Genomic DNA, 27,159 nt, shown 5'->3' with positions numbered 1-27,159 from the left:
AAAGAACCAGAGATTGCTTAAAGAAGACAGATTGAACTGTACTTTTACTGTGTTTACAAAACATTGTATGGGTCAAAATTATTGATTTCTCTTTTATGCCAAAAATCATTAGGATATTAAGTAAAGATCATGTTCATGAAGATATTTAGTAAATTTCCTACTGTAAATATATCAAAACTTTATTTTTGATTAGTAATATGCATTGCTAAGGACTTCATTTGGACAACTTTAAAGATGATTTTCTCAATATTTCGATTTTTTTGCACCCTCAGATTCCAGATTTTCAAATAGTTGGATCTCAGACAAATATTGTTCAATCCTAACAAACCATACATCAATGAAAAGCTATTTATTCAGCTTTCAGATTATTTATTTATTATTTATTTGGTTATTTGGGGTCCAGGGTCACATGTATATAGCTCTATATGGAGTTAATTAGTGTCAGAGGGAGCAGCGATGTTGTTAAAGTCTTCTATGAAGCAGATGAAGGAGATGTCAGTGTTTCAGTGCTTCTCTCTGGAGCAGAAGTGTCTGAAGTCAGAGCTCCTGGTGAAGCAAATATGTTTTTCTGCTTTTTATCTCTGCGTCGCGGCAGACGGCCGGCTTGAGGGAGTCAGCAAACACACAGTCTGCTTTATTTCTCTGCCAACTGCACGCTGAAGTCAAGTAAAATCACGTCATGCTAATAATAGTAACGTCATCCACATTGTTGCCATATGGTTGCTCTTTAAGGCACAAAACATTTTATGCAAAAGCAAGAATGCAAAGGATTCTAGCTTTAATTTATGTTAAGTTTACAGTAATACATTGAATATTTTTTAATAAAATACATATTATAATATATATATATTTTTATATTTACATATATTTTTATTTAGTAATTAGTACATTTTATATAATTTAGTAAATATTTATTTTTAGTAAAATATATTATATTCGTATAAATCTTTTTTCGTTTTTGCTCAGGATTATATATCTTAAAATATGAATAATAAATTAATTATAAAGTAACTAATAATAAAATAATTTTAGTTAAATATATATTAATTTTGTTGTATTTTTTGTTGCTTTTTAGTAGTTTTATTTAAAAAAAATTATATTTTTATACATTTTATTTCATTTTAATACATCAAGTTAAACTATATTTAAATGAGAAATATTATAAAAAATCTATTTGATATATATTCATAAATGTATTATTTATTCAATCATTAGTTCGTTTATTCATTCTTCTATTTTGCTCAGAATAATGTATGTATTAATGGAAGAGGCTGTGTTTTATTTTGTTTTTGCATTTTTACAGTAAAAGCAAATACAAAACAAGCACGTCTCAGGTTCTCAGTGGGCAAAAGTGTGAGAAACATTAACATAACCATCGTCTTCTAGAGTATATCATGGTGCAACAGTTTGAAGATCATGAAGTGAGATCTTAGAAACAGTTAGTGTATCTAGTAATGGAATCCAGTGTAATGGCACAGACATGTGTTTGTTTCCTCCACCTCGCTCATTAGCATTGCATTAGCTCTGGCCTCTGTGTTTCTGGCCCGGTGCATGCAGTGTTTGAGTATGTACTCATGATGTTTTGTGTTGTGTGTCAGCTCCGAATGCTCCCACCATCCGCGAGGAGCTGTGCACGGCGTCTCACGACACCATCAGTGTTCACTGGACATCGGAGGATGAGTTCAGCGTGGTCTCGTACGAGCTTCAGTACAGCATCTCCACCGGACAGACCAACGTCGTCAGTGAGTGACCCATCCACAATACTCACACACTGACCAAATACATCTCTCATATCTTCATCTAACATTATTCATTTACACTTGATGTGTTTATTTTATTTCATTTGCTTTCAGCTTTATTTCAGTAAATTTTTTTTTGTTTTTTTTCTTCTTCATGTTTAGTGACTTTGAACTCAGAGTTACTTCATTTAGGGTTTTATGGATAGATGAATGTATACAGTGCTTTAAGTGGGAGCGGGAGTTCGGAGCTGCTTCGCGGATCTTTGAATCAATTCGAGAATTTGGAGCGGGTTCGCGAATCATTTGAATCAATTCGAGAGTTCGTATAGGGTTCGCGAATCATTTGAATCAGTTCGGGAGTTCAAAGCGGATTCGCGAATCATTTGAGTCAGTTTAGGGAACGCGAATCATTTGAATCAGTTCGGGAGTTCGGAGCGTGATTCATTTGAGTCAGTTTGGGAGTTCGGAGCTGGTTCGCGAATCATTTGAGTCAGTTTGGAAGTTTGAATGCAGTAATGCAGTAGCTCTTTCTAAGGGTATTTATTGTTTATTATTTATTCATATTTATGTTCAGTTGTTCTTTCTAGCTCAAGCAAATCCACAAACTAATAAAAGGATTAATTATTAAGGTTGCCTGTTGACTGCTGTATATAAAAGCCCTTCAATATAGTTGTTGTTTCCTCAGGGGATGAGGGGAATCATCAAAATAAAAAAATAAAAAAAACACGGAAAGGATTTTTTTTTTTTGCCTATAATAGAGTACCGGCACCTCTTTTGGGCCACTTAAAGCACTAAATGTATATATATATATATATATATATATATATATATATATATATGAAAAAATGCTGTTTCATTCAGTTCGTGTTTTTTTTTTTTTTTTGTTAAGTTTAAATTTTATCAAATATTTTTTACTTAAATCAATTAATGAAATTCATTTTTAAAAGTTTTAGTTGTTTATTTTTTACGTTTAATGACTTTGACCTCATTATTTCGGATTTCCTGGATTTAACCTTTTTTTTATTTCTGATTTAGTTTGATAAATTCATCTTAAAGCATATTTCATTGTATGCTTTTCATTGAATGTTATTATTATTATTATTATTTATTTTACTTTATTCTTTTATTTATTCTTAGCTTAATTTCAGTTTTATAACGTCGTCAGTAGACAAACTGGTTCCAGATGTCCGTCTGTCAGACACAGGCCGACTGTATCCGTCTGTAATGTCATTATGTGCAGAATGAGAAATCGAATCGAGCCTTGCTGTGATTTTACTAGGAATCCAACACTTTATAAAGCGCTGCTGGGGCCGAAACACGAAAGCCAACACAATCCAGCCAGAAATCCCTGAAATGTGCGTAGATGTGTGGATTAGAGCAGATTATACTGAGTCAATCAGGTCACTGTGTACTTAAAGCAGCGCTGGTGTCTGAGGATGAACACGGGCTAAAACAGCAGAAAACACCGCTGTCAAGTCATGCATTTCAATGCACTTACATTAGATCTTCAGATTGCAAGATTTAATGCCAAATCAACCATTATTTGCAACTTTATTTGAAATGTGCAACTAGATTTTTTTTTTTTTTTTTTCAGAAATGTTCTTCAAGAAAATGTTAAACTGAGGGGGGATAGCAACAGTAGCTAATCCAAATATGCAATTAACACAATACTGAATATAATATATATTATATATGTCATATTTGCTAGTCATCATAATACCTGATTTCACCACAAGATTTAAAAAAAATGTGTAAAATTATATGTAAAAACAACAACAACAACAAAATAATAGACAATAATGTAACAAATTGTCTAAAAAAACTATTTTCTATTTATATTCAGTCATTTTGAACTCTTTATTCATTTTTGAACGCGATGCTACTGGTCTCAATAGCAGTCAATGGTGTATGCTAAGCTATGCTAAAAGTGCTATCTCCAGACCCGGAGATCGGCTAAATGGATTCAAAAATGGTAAAACTCAATTTATTAACTCTGAATGATTTGGAGAATGAGCCTATTTCCAAAAAAAATGAAGTGTTCCTTTAAGATGAGGCATGGCATACACCACATTGAGTGTTATGTATCAACTGATAAATGACAGAATGTTTAGCAAACACTGAGAAATCAAATAAATAAATGAATAAAAAGAGAGCCTCCATAGCATTACATGAGGTAAACAGCCAAGGTACCACACTTTTCAAAATGAAAACAAAAAGTAAAATTAAACTGGCTGTCAATGACAGTGCTTGCATGCTTTTCCCCAATAAAACCAATAGAAAATGGAAAATCTTTTATTTTACTTTTGCTTGAAAACCAAATCATTCATTCAAAAGTTTCATAAAGATGCAAGTGGAGCTTGTTTCTTAATTTTAGTATTTTAACTTAAAACACATTTCAGTTGATATATATATATATATATATATATATATATATATATATATATATATATATATATATATATATATATATATATATATATATTTTACACAAGGATTTCCCAAGGCTTTTAGGTCTGAAATTATTTTTTCATTTTCTTTCAAACTTCATTTCAAATTTATTCTTTAGTATTTAATAAAAAAAAAAGCACATGCCATCATTTTCAATAGTTGGAAGAATACCCCTGTTGTACACACGGTCACAGTGAGCTTCTCTCGTATAGACACTAAAGTGACCATCTCCAGTAGAAATGTGCGTCATGTTTCAGAGATTGTGTTAAATGTGTGTGTCGTTTCAGGTCTGTGTAACTCGATGGACAGCTGGATGATCGTGCCCAACATTAAGCAGAATCACTACACGGTCCACGGCCTGCAGAGCGGCACCAAGTACATCTTCATGGTGAAGGCCATGAATCAGGCTGGAAGCCGCAGCAGTCCTCCGGCCAAACTCAAGACCAACAGTGAGCCGCTCAACCAATCACAGCACACTGCAGCACAGCCCAGTCTCAATACAGCTCACAGCATTCATCATTCTTATTATTCAGCTTTATTTTTTATATTAATGTATACTTTACACTTGAGCCATTTTGTGCTTTTGTCTTTTTTTATATTTAGCTTGAATTGTATTATTTTTTAGTACTTAAACACATTTCAGATCAATTAGTTGCTATGGCATTTCATTTCTAATATTTATTTATTTATTTGTTAATTTTTGTATTTTTTTTTAGCTTCTTATACTACTTTTTATTTAATTTATATTTTATTACAGATAAATTTGATTATCTCAGTTAACTTTCTATTGTTTTAGTAGTTTTTCATGTTTAGTGTCTGACCGTTTTTATTTCAGTTTTAGTTTAACTTCAACTTGAACATATTTCAGTTCAGTTTCTAATTTTCATTTAAGATTTCTAAGTTTAGGTTTGTTTGTTTTCTACTATTGTTTTTCAATTTTTTAGCTTCTTATACTACTTTTTTATTCTAATTTCTATTTTATTTCAGCTTAACTTCAGTTAAGTAATTTAATTAACATTTTTATCATTTTAGATTTTTTTTTTCTTAATATTTATTGACTCTGATCATATTTATTTCACTTTTAGTTTTACTTCAACTTTCACATATTTCAGTTCAGTTTGTTGCCATGGCAACATTTCTAATTTTCATTTAAGATTTCTAAGTTTAGGTTTGTTATTTAAATATTTTATATAATTTCATTTGTTGATGTTTTAGCTTTATTTCAATTGATTACTTCCATTAATTTGTAAAAGTTTTCGTTTGGTCTTCATGTTTAGTGTCTTTGACCTCGTAGTAAAATTATTTAGGATTTCATGGATGGATTATTTATTTTTATTACTTTAACTTAAAGGATAAGTTGCTGTGGCGACATTTCTGAGTATCATTGTATTTCAGCTTTATTCCAGTGAAAGAATTCTTGTTTTGAAGTAGTTCCTGTAGTTCTTTCTCTGTTTAGTTCAGTGATGGTGACCGCTGTGGGGTTTCAGCTGTGATTGTTTGTGAATGGCAGGTCAGCCGTTTAAGCTGGACCCAAAGTCGGCCCACAGGAAGCTGAAGGTGTCCCATGACAGTCTGACGGTGGAGCGGGACGAAGCCTCGTCGATGAAGAGCCACGCTCAGGACCGCTTCGGCAGCACGGGGAACTACGGCGTGACGGGGAACGTGTTCATCGACAGTGGCAGACATTACTGGGAGGTTCTGATCGGAGGAAGCACATGGTAAACACAGACATCTGAACCATTCTGGAAAATACACTAGCGTAGTTTTCTTGTCTTGTGACTAGTGGTCAACCGATATTGTTTTTTTTGATAACCGATGCTGATGCCGATATCTTGGAAAGTAAGGGGGTTGATATATACATATATATATATACATATACTTGAGTATTCTGGCAAGTTTGTGTGTATATATGCACAATGCTCACAGCAAACGAGATAATGTTTGCCTTTCTATTACTAATAATATAAAAGCAATCGATATAATACTTTCTGTATATATTCATTTCTGTGTTTAACTGTTCTATCTGATTATTAGACAGACATATATCTGTATTAGACAGAACTTGTTAATGAATGTGAGCACTGTGCCGTCAAAATAAAAGTCCTGCCTCAAACACATCAGCCAAGAAGAAAAACGTATCGACCGATGCTGATATTTGAAAAATGCTAAATATCGGCCGATATATCAAACACCATCATACATTTGAATATGACAAATATTGGAATAGAACCAGTGTTTTTTTAGTATTAATAATAAATTTTTATAATATGATTTATTACTATTTTGAATTAGCTTTAAGGTTTCAAATTTCATTTTTTTTATATAAAATTTGTATATATTTATATTTAGGTTTACAATTATTTTACTTAAGTTTAAATACATTTTAGTATTAATATTTTATTTTATTTCATCATATTTAATAAATTTTTACGTCAGAGTTTTTATCTTATTTCAAGGCAACAGCCCTATTCAGACAGTTATTGTTTCTCATGTGGATGTCTGTAAAAATACATTTGACGATAAACTGAATTGGCATAGCAATTTATTCACAGATTTGATTTTCATACATTTATATTTCTACTATAGTCATTTTAGTACTTCAACTTTAATATGATTTATTTCAGTTAGTTGCCAAGGCATAATTTCACAGTTTGATTTAAGTTCTAAAAGTTTAAGTTCTTCATCTAATATTTATGTTATATTTTATATTACCTTTATTTCAAACATCGAAAAAAAAAAAAAAAAAACTATTTTAAATTATAATAATATTTCAAATTTTTACTGTATTTCTGATTTTAAAAAAAAACTGCTTTAGAGAGGAGACTCAAAATCATTTTAAAAAATCTGAATTATTCCAAACACTTGACCGGTAGAATGTATAAACAATGGTTTAAATGGAAATGCATTCTCTCTAATTCGTTCTAGGTTTGCTATCGGGATCGCCTACAAATCGGCTCCCAAGCACGGCTGGGTCGGTAAGGACTCGGCATCATGGGTACTGAGCCGCTGTAACACCTCGTGGGCCGTGCGTCACAACAGTAAGGAGTTCCCCATCGAGCCGTCTCCTCACATGAGGCGTCTGGGCGTCCTGCTCGACTACGACTCCGGCTCGCTGGCGTTTTACGATGCCGCTGGAACGCAGCACCTGCACACCTTCGACATCGCCTTCTCTCAGCCCATCTGTCCCGTCTTCAGCGTGTGGAACAAGTGCTTGACCGTCCTCACCGGGCTCCCCATCCCAGACCACTTAGAGATCAGCGACCCGCGCGACTGAACGCTCGCTGATCACAGGAAGAGTTCTGACCAGAAACGAAAATTAGCTGAACATGTGTTCACACTCGGGTCATCAAAGATTAGGATGAGTTTATTTCTTCACCAGATTTGTAGAAATGTAGGATTGCATCAGTGTCTCATCAATGGATGCTCTGCAGTGAATGGGTGCCGTCAGAATGAGAGTCTGATAAAAACATCACAATAATCCACAGCACTCCAGTCCATCAGTTAACATCTGGAGAAGACACAAGATGAAACAAATCCAGCATTAAGATGATTTTAACTAAAATACATTGAGTCTATAATCAATAATAACACTTCCTCCAGTAAAGAAGTCCATCTCCTGTTGTCTCTCTCATCAAAATCCAGTTACATATTTGTTTAGAGCGGTTTTGGCCTGTAAACTGTGCAGATTTCTCTCCTGATTCAGACCAGACCGCTTTTTCACTGGAGGAAGTTTTATCATGGATTATTACTATTTTTAACTAGTGTCTATTGTTTTTTTTTTTTTTTTTCAGTTTTAATTTGTATATTTAATTTATATTTATCTTTTGTTTCTTCTCCCCTATTTTAGCAACTTATATATTAAAAAATAAATTAAAAAATAGATATTTTCTGTTTAGCTTTTTTGATAGAAATTTTTATTAATCAAATTGATTTCCATTTCAGTTTTTAGTAATTTTAGTACTTCAGCTTAAACTTATTTACAAATTATATATCAAAATTATATGTTTTTTTCATCATATTATTACTATTTTTTTCAGTTTTAATCATTGAAGTACTGTAAATTAAACATTAATTTAATTTATGGTCAGCATTCCTTTTTTTTTTTTTTTTTTTTTTTAGTTTAATTTCTTCATATAACACTACAGGACATTTTATTTCAGCATCATTTTAATTAACAAACATGGTTTTAGGTCACAATAACATCACTATCAAGTGTTTCCTGAAGTTAAATTAAACTTAATAAAGAATTTCATATGATGGATTATGGACTTTAAAGTCCTAATGCTGGATTTGTTTCATCTTTTGTCTTCTCTAAATGTTAACTGATGGACTGGAGTGATGTGGATTATTGTGATGTTTTATCAGCTGTTTGGACTCTCATTCTGACGGCACCCATTCACTTGCAGTGAGCAAGTGATGCAATGCCAAACTTTTCCAAATCTGATGAAGAAACAACCTCATCTACATCTCAGAAAGCCTGAGGACGAGGACACATGCAGCACATTTTCATTTTTCTCTGAACTATTCCAGCGTATAGATAAAAATAAATAAATAAAAAAACAGCTATGTGTCTCTCCTGACCGCTTGTTAACATCAGGTGCTCTATAAACCTGCAGAACTGGACCAAAATCATAGGAAAAGTCCATAATAATGTTCCCGGCTTCACTAACAGATCGTATACTGTGCATTGCTTCACCTACACTCCATAATTAAGCACCTTGATTCCTAATAGTTGATGATTATTTATGACTCTTCTGTCTCATGCACCTCGAGTCACTTTATTTACTCATTCTTTAGGGTTTTTAGTATGACTTTAAGATCGTGTACAAACACCCAAATCATCACCTGTAGTTACATGAAATCAATATTACTATCAAACGCTCCTATGCTCCTCTATTAGACTGATGCTGTTCTTCACGTCCTCAAACCCTTACTGTGTTCAGAATGGAATACTCGCTCACTACATAGTGCATACTGCGCAGTATACTTACTCTGAGTAGAACAGAACAATGCTCTCATTAATCAACATATTTTAATGATTTCTGAAGATCATGTGACACTGAAGACTGGAGGAATGATGCTGAAAATACAGCTGTGCATCACAGAAATAAATTACACTTTAATATACTTAGAGTATACTGCAGAAATAGTATGAGTAGGATGCCATTCTGAACCGAGCCATATATTGTACGTGCACTTTTTCTAAGTGTCTGACCTTCTACCCTGTCATTTTTTGCAAGAAAACTGTGAGGTTAAATTTGATGAATTTAATTTCCAGGATGTTTTTGGACTCCCTGCTCGTCACGTGACATGGAAGGAGAAATGCCAAAGTGTGGATATATCCTGAAATGAATTTCTTTTGACTTTGATGAAATCGATCTGACTCTCAGGACGTTTTCATCGTCACACTGAGGTTCGGTTCGAACGACCAAAATCACAAAGGGATGTTAGTTAAAAAAGATCAATGATTTGTCACAATCAGTTAAATGAATGGCATTTGTTAGAAATATGGTGTATGTGTTGCAGATTGAGTAGCACCTACTGCACTTTATACATGAGTTTGGTTTGATTCACTGTTTAGATCTTCTTTTTTTGGCCCTTTTCTGGAAAATGCTTTTAAACCTGTTTCAATGTACAGTGTTACAGTTATATTTTGTATTCAGAATATTTTTTTTTTCTGAATAAAAAAAAAATGAATTATGTGCTTCCCTGAAATAATAAAATTGTGTGTCCTATTTTCGTTGTGAATGCGTACCTCCAAATATGATAAATACAATGATTATTAATGAAGATCAATTATATATATATATAATGCAGTTTAAAGCTTTTACAGTAGCAGTTCCGGATTTAAATGAAAAGTGTGTGTGTGTGTACATGATATCACGTTATTGGGATGAAATGCCCCCACAAAGATAGTACATTTTAAATTTAAATACCAGTAAATTTTGACCTTGTGGGGACAAGTTTAGGTCCCCTTGAGCAAACAAGCTCATAAATCATAAAGAATAATTGTTTTTGAAAATCTAACAATGCATAAAGTTTCATATAAGGGGAAGGTTTAGGTGAAGGCTGGGTGTAGGGCGATAGAAAATACAGTTTGTACAGTATAAAACCATTACGGCTATGGAGAGTCCCCATATAACATAGAGACACAACGTGTGTCTGTGTGTGTATGTGTACGTAAAATAAATAGCACATACTGTATATATATATATATATATATATATATATATATATATATATATATATATATATATATATATACAGACTGCATAAAATGTTATACATACGCAACTAAAATAAAAAGAGACATTTTGTAAAATAAACTATTATATATATATAAATTATATATACATTTACAAAATGTCTCTTTTTATTTTAGTTGCGTATGTATAAAATTTTATGCAGTCTGGGTTTTTTATTTTTATTATTTTTATATTTTCTGTGTCGCGGAAGTGAACGCGCTCTTCATTGATTGGTTGCCTGCTTCCTGACCCCGCCCAACCCGGAAGAAGCTCCGTGTAGGTGACGTCGCATGTTGTTGTCCACGATGGCGTCGTCCACAGAGCAGTGTCTCCTGGAGCTCACTGAAAAGGACACTCGGGAGAAGCTGTCACACTGGGACCAGCGCGTAGATCCGATGGCTCCGTTAACGGAGAAGCAGACGGACTCGGTGCTCGAGCTCCGCGCTGCGGCGGAAGTCACGCTTCTCCCAGCCGAGGTGAGTGAGTGTAACGTTAGCTAGTGTAGCTAACAGCACAAACACACTCCTCTCGTCTATTCATCTCTACACACTCGCTGTAGAGTCACACTCCTGCTCGGTAGTGTGCACTAGGTCTGTATGACCCTCGTCGGGCTGGTTAGGTGTGTGGAAGTGTGCCACGTATCTAATCCACCCCGTATGCAAATGAGTCAGGCTAGCTAAACAAAACTTGCGTTTCACTTCTGAGAAGAATTAATAATGAACCCATACAGAGTGGCTTTAAAAATGTAATAATAAATCAATAAAGTGCTGTACTGAATAGAATTGGTTTTACACAATTTTCTTTTCAAAATATAAATTGTTTCCATGCACATGAAAATATTGCTAAATATATAAAATTGTTTGTTTTCCTTGCACACAAGGATGATCATATTTGGGGATCAGCGGCATCTAAAAAATTGAAAGTCTCTGAATGAAACTTCGTTTTGTCAAATATTTTGTTTGGAAGGCATGCTTTAAAATAAATGACACCTGGTTAATTTTGTGTCAAATCAGCCAAATTTCAAAAACTTCCCAAGGTCAAATTTTTAATTTTGCCCAATATTTTTTTCTGAAGAAAGACAGACATGTATAGTTACAAAAGAAAAATTAAATGTAATGGAAGAATATTCACGAAGTATTCCACAGTTTTGTAAAGGGAGGGTCAAAATGGCAATCTTCACTTGAGATTCAGAGCCTAATCACAGGGGTTAAAATGACTTCAGAAAGATGTCAGCATCATAATGTTATTTTTACACAGAGATTAATAGCTCTATTAGTAAAATCTGTTGACTTTAGTAATCTTAGTTGCATTGTGTGCCAATGGTGACCATTCAAATATAGGGAAAGAGCACTTTTCAAGTTTACTTCTTCAAAGTTTGCATGACCGTCACTCAAGAAGTAATCAAGATATCTTAATGTCCTTTTAGAGATTGGGTCATAACAGACTTTCCTTTGGGCATCTGTATTTTCCAGGCCCTATATGCTTTGGTTCCAGAGATACTGGAATCACAGTATGGCTCCAGGAGTTAAAGTGGACATGTTTTCAGTGGTCCAAAAGCCAAAAGTGGATCAGTTGGCATAAATATGATGCTGCTTTATTTTAAGGAACAAATAATGTTGAAACTAGAGATGCATCTCGTTTACTCTGTAGCTTTCCAAGTGCCATAAATATATATATATAAAAAAAAAAAAAAAAAAATATATATATATATATATATATATTATATATATATAAGTAAAATCAAAAATTAGAGCCAGGGAGCTCTTGAGTGACACTCCTGCTGCCATGCATTGTTGTTTAATCATCATTCAGAAGCATTTCAGACATTTGCACTTTCTCACAAACTGAGTTTAGGGATCATTCTGGAGTTTCTCACTCTTAATCATGAGCATGAGATGGTGATGCTGCTCTGAATGTGTCCTCAGCTGCCCATCGAGGACATCTGCAGCCTGGCGTCCCGCTCCCTGCGCTCCTCGTTCACAGCGACTCTTCCCGAGTCCACCGAGGAGGTGCTCCTGCACGGCTTTCAGATGCTGGAGCTGGAGAACGAGCGCATCCAGACGGCCCAGCAGGTCAGACACACACACACACACACACACACACACACACCTATTATCCTTTCATCACAAGTTCCAAAGGCATTCTGTTTTAGGTAAATGGCATTGCATACTCTGTCTAGTCTGCCCTGACCAATTGCATTAATCTTATAGAGCATTGTACAAATATGAGATTAATTAAAGCAGCTCTAATAGTAGCTTACTAACACACTGTTCTTACTATTTCTGCAGTGTATATATATGTATATATAATATTCAGTATAATATAGACAGTACAGACTTTTACTTAATCAAATGCTAAAAGTTAAGACATTTTAATTATGGGGGATCCAGGTTAAATCGAACCCCTAAAGTCTGCAAACAAATGAAATATTAAATGCATGCTATTAAACGTTTTATGAATGATTCTTCATTGCATATATATGGTTAATGACAAATATCATAAATGTCCCGTGAAACTGTAATTGCGATGATTAATTACAGTTATCATGATTTACATTGACTGATGTTTTGAATAGCTTTATACCGTTGTTTGAGGCAAATGCATGCCATATTTTGATGTAAAAATGAACAAGCACTCCTCCTGAAAAACTTATATTGCTTTTCTGTAGCTTTGTCAATTTGTACATTGACTTGGTTTGTGTAAATATAAAAAGTAAACATGCACGGTATTATTAATGTAATTCCAAAGCTAAAAGTAAAACCATGGGGGAAAAAAAACTTAAGATAAATGTATTTTATGTATTTTTTTGTGATTCATTACTGCTAAAAGTTTTGACATTTTACTAAAAATTGAAAAATAGCTGTTATTATAGCCTTGTATATGATGCGATTGTTTAATATCAGTGTGGCTGTCATCGATCAAGGAGTTTATTATCTAGTATTAAAATAAACCCACACATTGTAGGGAAGTAAAGTGATGAAGTATTACACACTTTTAATGAATGACAGTCTTCACAGACTCTGTAGTTTGTTTGTTTTTTACATCTGTTGTGCACAAGCTGAATGACATCATCATCATCATCATCACATGACTGATGACATCATCTCTCTGTCAGTTTTTCTCCTGGTTCTCGAAGCTGCAGGTTCAGATGGATCAGGATGAAGCTTCAAAGTACAGGTGTGTGTTCATGTCCGGTTCTGACCCTGGGCTCCGTTTTTAGAAATGTGTGAGAGTTATGCATCACCTGAAGGCTGAATAAATGAGCTTTCACTGATGTGTGGTTTATTAGGATCAGACGATATTTGTTTGTGACACAACTATTTGAAAATCTGGAATCTGAGGGTGCAAAAAAAAATCTAAATACTGAGAAAATCATCTTTAAAGTTGTTCAAATGAATTCTTAGCAATGCATATTACTAATCAAAAATTAAGTTTTGATATATTTACAGTAAGAAACTTACAAAATATCTTCACGGAACATGATCTTTACTTAATATCCAAAAGATTTTTGCCATAAAAGAAAAATCAATAATTTTAACCCACACAGTGTATTGTTGGCTATTGCTACGATGCTAGTTATGACTGCTTTTGTGCTCCAGGCTCATGCATTATAATATAATACATGAGTATTTCTCATTGTGCATCCATCGTTGTGAGTTTATTATGATTGTGTGCTTTTAAATGTATCAGCAGAAATGAATGGGTGTTTTCAACAAAGGCACTATAGTATTGCCCCGAAAGCAGATGTCTGATCAGAGTAATTGGTCTGTGCTCCTCAGGACGACGCGGGATGCTCTGAGCGGCTGTCGGGAGCAGTGTGACTCCATCCTGAAGGACGTGAACACCGCGCTGGAGCATCTGGACTCTCTGCAGAAGCAGTACCTCTTTGTGTCCACCAAAACAGGAACGCTCCACGAGGCCTGCGAACAACTGCTGAAGGAGCAGGTCTGATGCTCCCTCTTAATATTTACAGTAAATTGTGAAATATTATTACAATGTAAAAGAGCTGTTTTATAAGTGAATATCTGTTAAAGTGTAATTTATTTCTGTGATGCTCCGCTGTATTTTCAGCATCATTCCTCCAGTCTTCAGAGTCACATGATCTTCAGAAATCATGAAAATATGATGATTTACTGCTCAAGAAACATTTCTGATTATTATCAATGCTGACGTATATTTGTATGGAAACCACGATTCACTAACATTCAAAGGTTTGGGGAAAGTATTCAGTTTGGTCGAAAGAGACATTTATAATGTTACAAATAAATGCTGTTCTTTTAATCTTTCTGTTCATCTGTGAATCCTGAGAAATAAATCATGTGACACTGAAGACTGGAGGAATGATGCTGAAAATACACCGGTGCATCACAGAAATAAATTACACTTTAACACAGATTCACACAGAAAACAGCTCTTTTAGATTATAATAATATTTCACAATTTTTACAGTATAATTGATTAAATAAATACATCCTAAGTTAGCAAGATGTGTCTCTTTGTTTTTTTTTAAACATAAAAAACAAATATTTGAAACTTTTTTTTTTTCTCATAATGATAATCTAAGTGTATGTAATTAAGGAGTGTTGATCTTGTTAAAATCTGTCTGTTTGTCTCCTCTCTCTCTCTCTCTATCTCTCTCTCTCTCTCTCTCTCTCTCTCTCTCTCGTCTGTGGACAGTCAGAGCTGGTGGATCTGGCCGAGAGCATCCAAGAGAAACTCTCATATTTCAATGAACTGGAGAACATAAACACGGTGATGCTCTGCTGCAGTTTCCCCGATGCATTGATGATGCATTAATCCTGTGTGTTAATTCATGGGTTAACTCGTCTCTCCTGTAGAAACTGAACTCCGTGACGTTGTCGGTGAACAGCGAGGGATTCATCCCGATGCTTTCTAAACTAGACGAATGCATCGAATACGTCTCCTCTCATGTAAGTGTCCTCCTCTTGTGTTCAGGCAGAAGCTCTCCATCTTTCACACATGCATTCTCCTCATATTTCTTTCTTTCAGCCGAGCTTTAAGGACTACCCGGTCTATCTGAGCAAGTTCAAGCAGTGTCTGTCCCGAGCCATGCTCCTCATCAAGAGCCACACGGTCAGCACGCTGCAGAACCTGACGGCTCAGCTCACTAAGAGGGTGCGTTCAGTAAGAGCTCAAGCCTGGCTGATGACAGGATCACAGATGGTTGTGTGATGTCCTGTGTGTTTATTCCAGCAGGACCCGCTGGGCGCTCCGAACGCAGACAACGCCTTCACGCTCTACTATGTGAAGTTCAGAGCAGCGGCTCCCAAAGTCCGGGTAACACTTGTGTGCAGACACTCGCTTGACTCGGCTCTTTTATAAATCCATTTGTATTTAATATGTGATTTGATTTTGATTTTGTTTCAGAGGCTCATTGAACAAGTTGAGCAGAGGTCCAACAAAATCCCAGAGTGAGTGATGGAGAATGTATATTTTTTTCTATGCACATGCATTCCAAATTCCAAAAGTTTTTTTTTTTTTATCACACAACAAAAAAATTTAAATCACAAATGTTGCCTTGGCAATTAGCTAAAACAAAGTATTTTTAAATAATAATATTATTATTATTATTATTATTATTTTTTTTTTTTTTTTGATGGATTGATACTTTATTATAGGAAATTGCATATTGGTTTAAATTAGTTTAATATAATAACTCTATTGTCAAGAAACTGGAGTGAGTAAATAAACTTAAAGAGGTTAAAGAAAGAAGTTTTCATTTATTTGTTTTATTTTGACCAGAAATTTTTTTTTACTCCATAAAACACGTTTGACAGAATTTTATTTATTAGTTTATTTAACATTTGTATTTTATTTGTTATATTTTTATTTATTTTATTTTATTAATTTTTTAGTTTGTATCCTTTTTTTATTTTGTTAATTTATATATTTTTTGTGATTAAATGTTTTATTTTATTAATTTATATTTTATTTTAGTTCATTTTTTGTATTTATTTATTTATTAAAGGTATATATATATATATATATATATATATATATACCTATTAAGTTCTATTTATAAAACTAATTTTTAATGCGATTTTATTTTCATTTATATAATTTATATATATTTTATCACACACATATACACACACACACATATATATATATATATATGAACAAACAAACAAACAAAGAAAAATATATATTATTTTATATATATAATTGGTTTTAGTTTTAGTTTCACTGCTCTTGGAATCATATGTGTGTGTGTGTGTGTGTGTGTGCGTGCGTGCGTGCGTGTGTGTGTGTGTGTGTGTGTGTGTGTGTCAGGTATCAGCAGCTGCTGGATGAGATTCATCAGTGTTATCTGGAGCAGCGGGAGCTTCTGCTCAGTCCCAGTATAAACTCCACCTTCACCGATCTCACCAGCCACAACAACAAGGACCACTGCGCTCTGGTGAGGAACACACACACACACACACACATCCTGCCGCACGAATCACATCATGAGCTCTTCTCCTGTTATTTACAGCAGACGAATAAATGCCTGCCTTCTTTTCATTTGTCCAGTGGTTTTAAAAAAGTGGACAAGTTTGTTTGATCAGTTTCCACCTTCCTTCTCCCCTGGCTTGATGTTTGTCAGAAGTGTGTGTTTGTGAAGGAGTGTGTTTCGACTGAAGGTCTGCGTTCAGCTGCTGACTGACGTTGCTGTTGTTTCAGGTGCGCAGCGGCTGTGCGTTTATGGTCCACGTGTGTCAAGACGAACACCAGCTTTACAACGAGTTCTTCTCCAAACCCTCGTCCAAACTGGAGTGAGTAAAGAAACGCTTTTCAGATTAAAGCATGAGAACTATCCCATAATTTACATTCATTTTGTTCTGACACGCAGTTATTGCCTTTATTAGATGAAGCACAACATTTATGTTTGTATTTTTTCTGTCTTAATTTGATTTTATTAAATATTTTGATTTTAAATTTTGTTAAATTCATTATTTTAAATAAATTAAAATATTTATATTTATTTATTGTTATTTATTTTCTATGATTGTTTTTCTTAACAGTGATGAATATGATGAAGCACCTGTTAGACAGAATAATATTTATTTGTTTATTTCTGTATTTTTTAATTAATAATAATTAATTATAATAATAATAATAATAATTAATTCTGTAATTTTAATTAATTAATTGCAGTTTTATTTTTTATTTTGTCCGCCGTTATTTATTTAAAATATTAATATATTTTATTTATTGTTATTTCTTTGTCTTTATATTATCTTCACTTTATTTTTTATTTATTATCTTATTTTTTATTTAATCAGTTAATTTGTTTTAATTACCATTAATGATTTAATTATTTTATTTTTCTATAAAAAAAAAAAATTAATTAGTTGTAGATATGTAGATTGTTTATTTTTTATTTAAATGTAAAAATAAAAAAAAAATATATTATTATTTACATTTACAAAGAAAGTTTTTTTTTTTTTTTTGGAGCATAGAGAGTTAAATCACAATCTACCTTTGTTGCATGGAAAACGGAGGCTTTGGAATTTTGTATTTTTTTTTCTATATTTTCCATTTTTGGATTTAACCTCAGATTGTGACTGACTCAAGCTGGGTCTTTTTGAGTCTTGTGAATATGTTCGTGTGATTGTAACATCACTTGAGGCTGTGCTTTGTGACAGTGAGCTTCTGGAGAGACTCTGCGTGTCTCTGTATGACGTCTTGAGGCCTCTGATCATCCACGTGGTTCATCTGGAGACGCTGTCGGAGCTCTGCGGCATCCTGAAGAACGAGATGCTGGAGGACCACGTCCAGAACAACGGTAAAACAGCCTGTCCTTCCACAGGCCTCTGCTTCTGAAGGAGTAAACACAGCTGAGATGATGGTGTGGTTTGTCTCAGTGGTGCAGCTGGGAGCGTTCGACGCCGTGGTGAAGCAGATGCTGGAGGACGTTCAGGAGCGTCTGGTCTACAGGACACACATCTACATCCAGACGGACATCAGCGGATACAAGCCTGCGCACGGAGACCTGGCCTACCCCGAGAAACTAGAGATGATGGAGGTTAGCCAGCAGAGCACGTTACATCTGAACACTTCAGTCCAGATTCAGTCCAGGAGAGCTGCTGAGACATGAGTTCAGGCTTATTCAGCTTTTATTTCAGCTAGCTGCCAACAAAACATTTCTCATTGTCTTTAGGTTTAACTTAGGTGTACTAAAGCCACAAAAACTATATATATATATATATATATATATATATATATATATATATATATATGTATGTATGTATGTATGTATGTATGTATGTATGTATGTATGTATGTATGTATGTATGTATGTATGTATATATGTATGTATGTGTATATATATATATATATATATATATATATATATGTATGTATATATATGTATGTATGTATGTGAACATTGAAACTTAAACTAAACTTAGTGTGGAAACTGTAATAGTGTCTCATTTATACAAAAATAATATTGCTTTATTAGGAGATCCATCCAGCTTTGAATTATTATTATTATAAATTTTATTATTGCATTTATTATTTATTTTTGTAATTTATTCATTTAGAATTTTTGTAATTTATTTTTATACAATGTTTTTAGTTTATTACTACTTTTTTAACATGTATTTATTTCTATTTTTTAAGTTGTATTTATTATATTTTAATTTTCCTAATTTTATCTACCGTAAATTTATTTTTCAATTGTATTTATTTATTTATTTATTTATTTGTAACTTTTTTATTTTATTTATTTTATAATTGTTTAATTTAATAATAAAAAATCAATAGTTGTATTTTTTATTTGTAATGTGTTTTTATTTCAGTTTGTATTTTTTTATTTTTAAATATTTTTCTTTTTATAATTTAAAAGTTTTTTATTTTTATTTTATTTTAATTTTCAATATTTTTAAAAAATATTTTAATTTATTTACTTTATCATTTTAATACATTTTAATATTTAAATTCATATTTTTTTATTTTATTAGATATATTTTTTTATATGTATTCATATTTTAATACATTTTATTTTTGAATGTAGAAAAAGAAACTTAAACTTAAACTTAATGTGAAAACATACATTTTTATATTTAAATTAATAGTTTTTTATTTTATTAGATATATTTTTATATTTATTCATATTTTTTTTATTTTATTAGATATTTTTTTATAATTATTCATATTTTTGAATGTATGTTTTTGTTGTCTTTTTGTTATTGATGCACGAGTAAGTCTAGTGGTTGTTCAGTGTTGTTGAAGCGTGCTCTCTCTGTTGCAGAGAATCGCTCAGAGTCTGAAGGAGGAGCAGATGAAGCTGAGCTCGAGCAGCTCTTTCTCTGACGTGCAGCTGGAGGAGTCTGATAATCAGAAGCTGATCAGCTCTGGTGTGTGTGTGTGTGTGTGTGTGTGTGTGTGTGTGTGTGCTCTCGCTCTGTTATCCTGACAGTACGCTGTGTTTGTCCTGCAGAGGCGCGCTCACGCAGCACAGTTTCTCCTGCAGATCTTCATGGCATGTGGTATCCCACCGTCAAACGCACGCTCGTGTGTCTCTCCAAACTCTACCGCTGCATCGACGTCAGTATCACACTCCACCACAGCCTAATTACTCATCACACAATTAGTTAACAATTATATGCATTTAATAATTAACCTTTTATGAATGCAAAAGACCACAATCTGTAGTTTCCCAGCGGCACTGTTTTAATAATTGATATGCATTAAGAATATTCAATAATTTAGTACCAGATTTGATTGTTTAATTTTTAATCTGATCTTGTGGTTTAATTAGTATATTAAATCTTATTGCAGCATGCATGTTTTGCCATCACAAACTAAACATTTTCATTGCATGAAATAAAAAACACATTTGCTGAAATTATAATGATAAAACACAACCAAATCATTCAAGCGTGACCGAAGCCAGATGTGGTGTGTCCTGTAGAGGGCGGTGTTTCAGGGTCTGTCACAGGAAGCGCTCTCTGCCTGCATCCAGTCTCTGCTCAAAGCCTTCGACATCATTCAGAAGAACAAGGTGAGGTGTTTATACATCATCAGAAAGTTGGTCGGTAAGGGTTAATTCCCGAGAGCCGTGTTGAACGGACATCTGTGCTTTCTTCACAGACTCAGTTAGATGGGCAGCTCTTCCTGATCAAACATCTCCTGATCCTGCGCGAGCAGATCGCCCCGTTCCACGCAGACTTCGCCATCAAAGAGATCTCGCTGGATCTGAAGAAGACCAGAGGTAACAGCCACGCTTCGGGTGGATTTGAATAGTCTTAATAGATGTCCACAGCGCTGACAGAACGAGTGGGACAGCTGCGACTGGTGCATTCTAGATTTTAAATACACATGCATATAAATTAGTGTCTTTAGAGTGTTCTTCAGCCTTTTAACTGATAATACACAAAAAATATTTTATATTATACACTAATATTGACAAAAAAAACATGCTCCCTCTAAACGTGCATGAATGTGTGCATAGATTTAATGGAAGATAATACAGAAGATTTGTTTTATGTCATATTTACTTGTTTGTTACTCAATAATAATAAAAATTGGCTTTTGCTTTTTTTCCTGAAGTAAGGCGAACCTAAATAGTGGTAATTGAGATTAAATGGTGATTTTAAAAGTATCTGCTGTATGCAAAGTGACATTAAACTTACTGACAATATTTAATATCACTCATGGAGCCACATTGGGAGTCCCATATCTTTGAAACTGAACCATATTGTGGCTTAAAAATGAAGATACCAACAGTTTCTATAAGGATATTGAAGTATATGTAATTCTTCTCGAGTTACAAACATGCAAACATTTGGGGGAACACAAACAGTCACCTTTCTGAACAGTCACCATTGACATATAATGCAACCAAGATTGCTAAAGTCAGTTGAATTTACTAACAGACAAGAATATTGAGATTAATTTAATACTTTTTGAGTTACAAGCATGCAAACTTTGCATTTTGCCATTTTTTTTGAATGGTCACTTTTGGCATGCAATGCAACAAAAATTTAACAAAGAAGCAACATATAAAAAGATATTAAGCTATCTTTAATGCTTCTTGAGTTACAGGCATGCAAACTTTGGGGAAAAATATGCAAAGAGTACAAGAAGTGCTTTTTTCTCATTTTTAGATGGTCACCATTAGAATGTAATGCAATGCAGATTTCTAAAGTCAACAGATTTTGCTAAAAGAATTACCAATACCTGTATTAAACATTAAGTACTGATTCTGCCATCTTCCCAAAGTCCTTTCCAAAGCCTGTAAATTGGCTCCAAACCACAGGTAATTATGACCCTCCTGGGCCACATAGAGGTCCACGTATCTTTAGAACTGAATCATATCGGGGCTTAAAAATTAAAATACAGAAAGAAAAGTTAGAATCTAAACAGGTGTGGATATATCTTTAATACAGGCTTGCAAACTTAGAGTACAAATACACAAAAAGGACTTTAGTGTGTTGTACCCCCCTGTAATCTAGCTCCAAATATCAGATGGAAATAGTCTTTTTGACAAAAATTGTCAGGTTTTTAAAAAACCAAGCAAAGGAAGGTAAATTTGAAAAGTCCAGGATGTCCTTTTGTAAATACGTGAATGAAATTCACAGAAAAGAAAGATGAATTTCATATTGAGCGTGTCCTGGGATCCAGGGAGCGAGTGTGAAGTGATGAAATGTGTGTGTAATAGCAGTGAAGCTCCACCAGGGGGAAGACGAACATTTGTTTTTCTCCGTCCTCAGACGCTGCTTTCAAAATCTTTAACCCCAAGACTGTGCCCAACTTCTTCCGTCTGAACAGCCATAACGCTATCCTGGAGTTTCTTCTGGAGGTAAGGTCAGCTTTATGACCTGAAGAGCGTCACAGAGCCTCGCCGCTGGTTCCTGATCATGAGCTGATGCTTTCTCCTCAGGGCACGCCGGAGATTAAAGAGCACTACATCGACTCCAAGAAAGAAGTGGACCGGCACCTGAAGTCCAGCTGTGAGCAGTTCATCCAGCAGCAGACGCACATGTTCGTGGGGAACCTGGAGGAGTTCCTCACCAAGGTCAGAGTTCACTCCCCTAGAGCATTATGGGTCGCAACACTGCTCCATTACGTCATCCGACTCCAAAAATGAATTACTTTAAATGACTAGTAATCCGATTACATTTACTTTATGTAATGGATTACATGTTTACGTATTATTCACATTTTCCTGTGACTAGCAGGTAAACCGATATGATATTTCATACTTTAAGTGTTGTATTTTGATTGGAAGGTGTAGTTTAATATTTTTATGATTTAATTTATTAAGTTAGCTTCTTTTATTAAACTCAGAACCGACTGCAGTTTCTTGAGAAAGCTTGACGCAGTCTAATGTTTATTGTACTTCATTCATGTATCGTCTCCTTGTATTTTCATATCATTATGGTACAAGATTCTTCTGTTTAAATCAATGCGATTACATCCACAGTAATCTAGAAGAAGTCTGATTATATTCGCTGAAATGTGTAATGTAACGAATAATGATACTAACAGTTTTTCAATACAATTTGGAATCAGTAACGGTAATTTACTATAATTCGTATAATGCATAACAAGTGTGTGTGTGTGTGTTTGTTATGCATTATACAAATTATTGTTTTATTAATACATATTTCACTTAAATTTGCATAATGCACTACATAATACCATAATATATATATAATTTTTTTAAATGCTAATGAGAATTAAGTGTACAATTGAGCTGAAATTGGTTTTTGTTCTTAAAATATAATGCTTTATTTTAGTGCTTTTAATGCTTTTTTTCATTGTTCAATACATACAAATATATATATATATAATTTTTTTTTTTTTTTTTTTTTTTTGGGGGGGGGTGAATCAAAACCCACACGTAATCTTGACAGCCATAATGAGCAAAAGATGAATTCTCAAACAAATGCACAAACTGAGATGTTTAGCCAAGTGTGTTGTTTTGAGCTTTGAGGACTTCAGTAAGTCCGTCATCTATCCAGCACTGCTCCACATGCAAATCTGAGCGTGCTTAGTGAAGGTGTGTGTCTATCTTAATGGTTTTATTAGAAACATTTCAAGTTAAAATGTGTTTTTATTTAGTATTTCAGTTGTTGTCTTAACATTGTGTGATGATGAGCTCAGTTTGATGTGTTCTCCTCTCTTTCTAATCTCAGGTAGCAGCTTTAAAGACGATGGCTGTTGAAGGAGGACCGACGTACACTCTGTCTCAGCAGCCCTGGGCTCAGCCGGGTAACCCGTACACACACATTATTGACAGACTTCGTAGTATTCATGCATTTACACCATAATGAGGCAGAAATGATGACGGTGTGTTTTCTGAAGTTAGTTCACACTCGTTAGTGAGAGTGTGTTTTCTCTACTGTTAGCTAAGGTGAATGACATTGTGATGGCCACCTATCGCATCCTGAAAAACAAGCTGCCCGTCACCTTACAGAGCATGTCTTTATATCTGGCCAACAAAGACACCGAGTTCATCCTGTTCAAGCCCGTCAGGGTGAGTGTCTGTCTCTCTTCTTAAACTAATTACACCTGTTTCAGTCTGTGTTAGTCACCGACACTCAGTCGAGCTGGACACTGCAGATTTTCAGATCAGTACTCTACTATTTTAGGATTTATTCTTCATTTATTTGCTTCTATTTTAATGGAATAATTATATTAGTATTTAATAATATTTGAATTAGTTTTTACATTTTTCAAATTATCTTAGTGTATATATATATATATATATATATATATATATATATATATATATATATATAATTTATTTATTTATTTATTTATTTTTATGCCTAATAAGATTTTTTTTCTCCAGTTTTGTGTTGGTTATTTTAATTAATTCATCTCATTGACAGAGAAAAATATATATTGTTTTCGTTTCGCATTTTTTCTCCTATATTTAATTTTATTTCTATTATCAATAAAAAAAAATCTATCTGTTTGGTATTTTTAGTTAACATTACCAGCACTGTTTTCAGAATGAAAATCCATTTAAAAGCATCCAAACATACTGATTAATGTTTGGAGAGAGCTCAAAACATTCGTTCTATAGAATGTTAAAAGGCAACCTTTGCTAAGGTAGGATTGGTCATTAACTAAGGACGGAGCTAAGCAAAGGGTCAGCTACCCATAATGCAATGCTTAGCCAGCAGGATAATGATATCAGTCAATCACATGCCGTTTCAGAACAACGTCCAGCAGGTGTTCCAGAGACTGCAAGCGTTACTGCAGGAGGAGTACAGCGGCGAGGACCTGCAGATCATCGCATGTCCCTCCATGGAGCAGGTGCTTAGCATCAATGTGTCCCAACATTCCTTCAGATTCTGAACATGGGACTTCAAAGTAACATTCCAAACATTCCGGTTTTTTTAAATGTGAGAGCAAGAGAGAAAACAGTAAAAGAACATTCCATTTGATCCCAATGTTACTTTTGAATTTATGTTAAGAGCCGTCTACTTACTAGTAACTAGCTAGTGCCAACTAGAAGAGTCGTTTGACGTTTAACTAGACGAGTGAAGACGTTTGGAGAAAGATATCAAAGATCTGATAACGTTTTGGGAATGTTCCATTTGAATGTTCCCTGAACCACGAGAAGCCGGGAAGTAGTGACGTTTGGAAAAGTTTCATAAAAATATTCCATCAACAGTTATAACTTTGAGAGAATATGAAAGATGAATCATGTTTTAGCAGTGATGTTTTGAGAACATTATTAAAAACCAGATCATTTTAGATCGGGTCGTTCCATTAACCGTTCTGGACGAATGCTTGTAACTTTTGGAGAACATTATTAAACGTTAAGGGAATATTCAGTTTTATTATTTTGCATATGCATTTTAAATGTGCTCTGAACAATATTAAAGTTTAAAAAAATCCAATTGAAATGATGTTTTTGTGCTAACGCTTTGAGAACATTATTAGTATTATTATTAAAGATCAGATCAGTAACCAGCATTACTTTAAGGATGTTTTTTAACTTTTGAGAGATAATGGTGTACACAATGTTTTCACTGTAACGTTTTGAGAACATTATTTAAGACTTTGAACGAACATTCGATTAATGTTTCTGGGAAGATTTTCATAGCTTTTACAGAAAATGATGTTATTGTTGATAGAACGTTATGGAAGACAAGATAACTTTAAACAAATATTATTTTAGCGCTACTGAAGAAAACTTGTTCAGAATCTTTGTGAGAATGTTTCCTGTTTATAATCAAAAGATCGAGTAGGTATGATTTGATGATGGAAATGAAATCTTTCTTTCTAGATAAATCTGCTGCTGTCTGTGAAATAGCCCTGGAGTCTGTGGACAGTGATGTTCTTCCACACTTGGACCACGTCAGCGTTGGGAAAAGAGCCCTGAGAGAAGATTATTCCCAAAGCTTCTGGAGATCAACACGTCTCTCTATCTAAAGACAGAACGAGACCCCTTCCGAACACTGAACACACGCTGCAGGAGCATGATCGGGTTCTTCAGCGTAGCATTGATACCAAATCAGTCTGTACAGATGGAAATTAAAGCGAAGGTGTGGGCTGCTGGTCTGGAGGTTCACCATCCACACACACACACATGATCCACCAGGAGGCGCTGTGTGTTTGAGAGGACACGAGAGCACTGTACTGGTGAAGGAAACTGTGTGCAGAACATATTTATTACTATGTTTAAAGGATTATTTCACAGAGAGATGTGAATTGTTATTATTTACCTGTTTGCAAACCCTGAACACAAAGCAAGATGCTTCGGGCTCCCATTGACTTCCATTATATTCTTGGCCACACAATGGAAGTCAATGGGAGCCAAAACTCCTTTATCTTCTTTTGTCTGCCACAGAAGAAAGCAAGTCAAACAGGTTTGGAAATCAAGTTTGGGAAATTACTTTTAAAACCTGCATGCTATCTTTTTTTTCCTCTCTCTGATGAACACAAAAGAGGATTGTTTGAAGAACAATGTTCATGCAACTCTTCTAATGTTGGCATTGTAACATCTTTTTAAACATCCATGCAGGTTTGGATTAATATTAGGGTGTGTTATTCATATCAAGCTGAAGTAGTTCCCCTTTATGCATTTACTCATTTTCTTCCTTCGTTCTGGGCGCTTCAGTTGCATTTTGGGAGTTTAAGTCATCTATGAAAAGCATCCTCACTTCTCGGGCTTTTTTATATGGTGCTTTTCTGTTTGGTTCTGTTGGAGTGATTGTGATGGATTCATAACTAAAGCTGAAGGTTTATTACTGATTCATTCCTGTCGTTTTTCTAAATAAATTCTCCTAGAACTGAAAGGTGTGAAGCTTTACGAGGTGGAAATGAGATTTAGCCCATTAAACACTGATTAAAACCTTTTTCATATTTGATATCAATACAGTAGCTGATGCTGATTTCACTAATAATTGTATAAAACATGCTTGAAGTGCAAACTAAAATGCTATGTTAAAGATGTGAAAGTGTCTGAATTCAGTTTTGAGTGATCGTCTTTGTGCTGATGTGTATGCACCAGAAAATATATATTTACAGATGTAAATATATTGGAAATATAATGATATAAGAAATGTTATAAAACACAGATTAAAAAATATATAATCTGTATCTTATAGAGAGGATTTATTCCCAACACAAAACGACTACGGTAAATTTGACAAATTTAAAGTGGATTGTTCATAAAATTAAGTTCGCAATGTTCAAGAATTTTGTTAAGATCATTTTAGCAGAATTATAAATTAAAAACGTATATAATTACA

General features: G+C 33.9%; 2 protein-coding genes across 5 annotated transcripts in view; both read left to right on the top strand.

The window, feature by feature from the left end:
* Window positions 1-9,922, top strand: part of mid1 (midline 1) — a 47,905-nt gene extending 37,983 nt beyond the window's left edge. For all 3 annotated transcript variants that reach the window (XM_052565109.1, XM_052565108.1, XM_052565107.1), the window contains exons 7-10: window positions 1,599-1,742; window positions 4,475-4,636; window positions 5,698-5,905; window positions 7,113-9,922. In XM_052565109.1, the coding sequence (XP_052421069.1) occupies window positions 1,599-1,742; window positions 4,475-4,636; window positions 5,698-5,905; window positions 7,113-7,461 (863 nt within the window). In that variant the 3' untranslated portion in view covers window positions 7,462-9,922. The remainder of the gene's footprint in view (window positions 1-1,598; window positions 1,743-4,474; window positions 4,637-5,697; window positions 5,906-7,112) is intronic.
* Window positions 9,923-10,690: 768 nt separating this feature from the next.
* cog3 (component of oligomeric golgi complex 3) lies at window positions 10,691-26,865 on the top strand. Of its 2 annotated transcripts, none has more exons than XM_052565101.1 (23): window positions 10,691-10,908; window positions 12,358-12,504; window positions 13,548-13,609; window positions 14,212-14,377; window positions 15,110-15,184; window positions 15,271-15,363; window positions 15,443-15,568; window positions 15,650-15,730; window positions 15,821-15,864; window positions 16,727-16,853; window positions 17,117-17,208; window positions 18,082-18,221; window positions 18,301-18,461; window positions 19,692-19,797; window positions 19,881-19,987; window positions 20,355-20,444; window positions 20,534-20,654; window positions 22,156-22,244; window positions 22,326-22,460; window positions 23,584-23,659; window positions 23,797-23,924; window positions 24,614-24,712; window positions 25,692-26,865. In XM_052565101.1, the coding sequence occupies exons 1-23, from the start codon at window positions 10,723-10,725 to the stop codon at window positions 25,716-25,718; spliced, it is 2,478 nt and encodes an 825-aa protein (XP_052421061.1). In that variant the 5' UTR covers window positions 10,691-10,722; the 3' UTR covers window positions 25,719-26,865. The 2 variants fall into 2 exon arrangements, with proteins under 2 accessions (XP_052421061.1, XP_052421060.1); XM_052565100.1 differs by having other exon boundaries at window positions 15,647-15,730.
* The last annotated feature ends 294 nt before the right edge of the window (window positions 26,866-27,159 follow it).

The sequence above is a fragment of the Carassius gibelio genome, chromosome B9, assembly GCF_023724105.1.
Source record: "Carassius gibelio isolate Cgi1373 ecotype wild population from Czech Republic chromosome B9, carGib1.2-hapl.c, whole genome shotgun sequence".
NCBI lineage: Eukaryota > Metazoa > Chordata > Actinopteri > Cypriniformes > Cyprinidae > Carassius > Carassius gibelio.
Note: the sequence above shows the minus strand (reverse complement) of the source record. Positions and strands in the feature narration are given on the sequence as shown.

Coding starts and splice junctions, on each gene's coding strand:
- cog3 (XM_052565100.1), top strand. CDS start 10,723: ATGTTGTTGTCCACGATGGCGTCGTCCACAGAGCAGTGTCTCCTGGAG. Junction 15,569..15,646: donor CGGCTCAGCTCACTAAGAGG/GTGCGTTCAGTA, acceptor TGTTTATTCCAG/CAGGACCCGCTGGGCGCTCC. Junction 20,655..22,155: donor GGATCTGAAGAAGACCAGAG/GTAACAGCCACG, acceptor CTCCGTCCTCAG/ACGCTGCTTTCAAAATCTTT.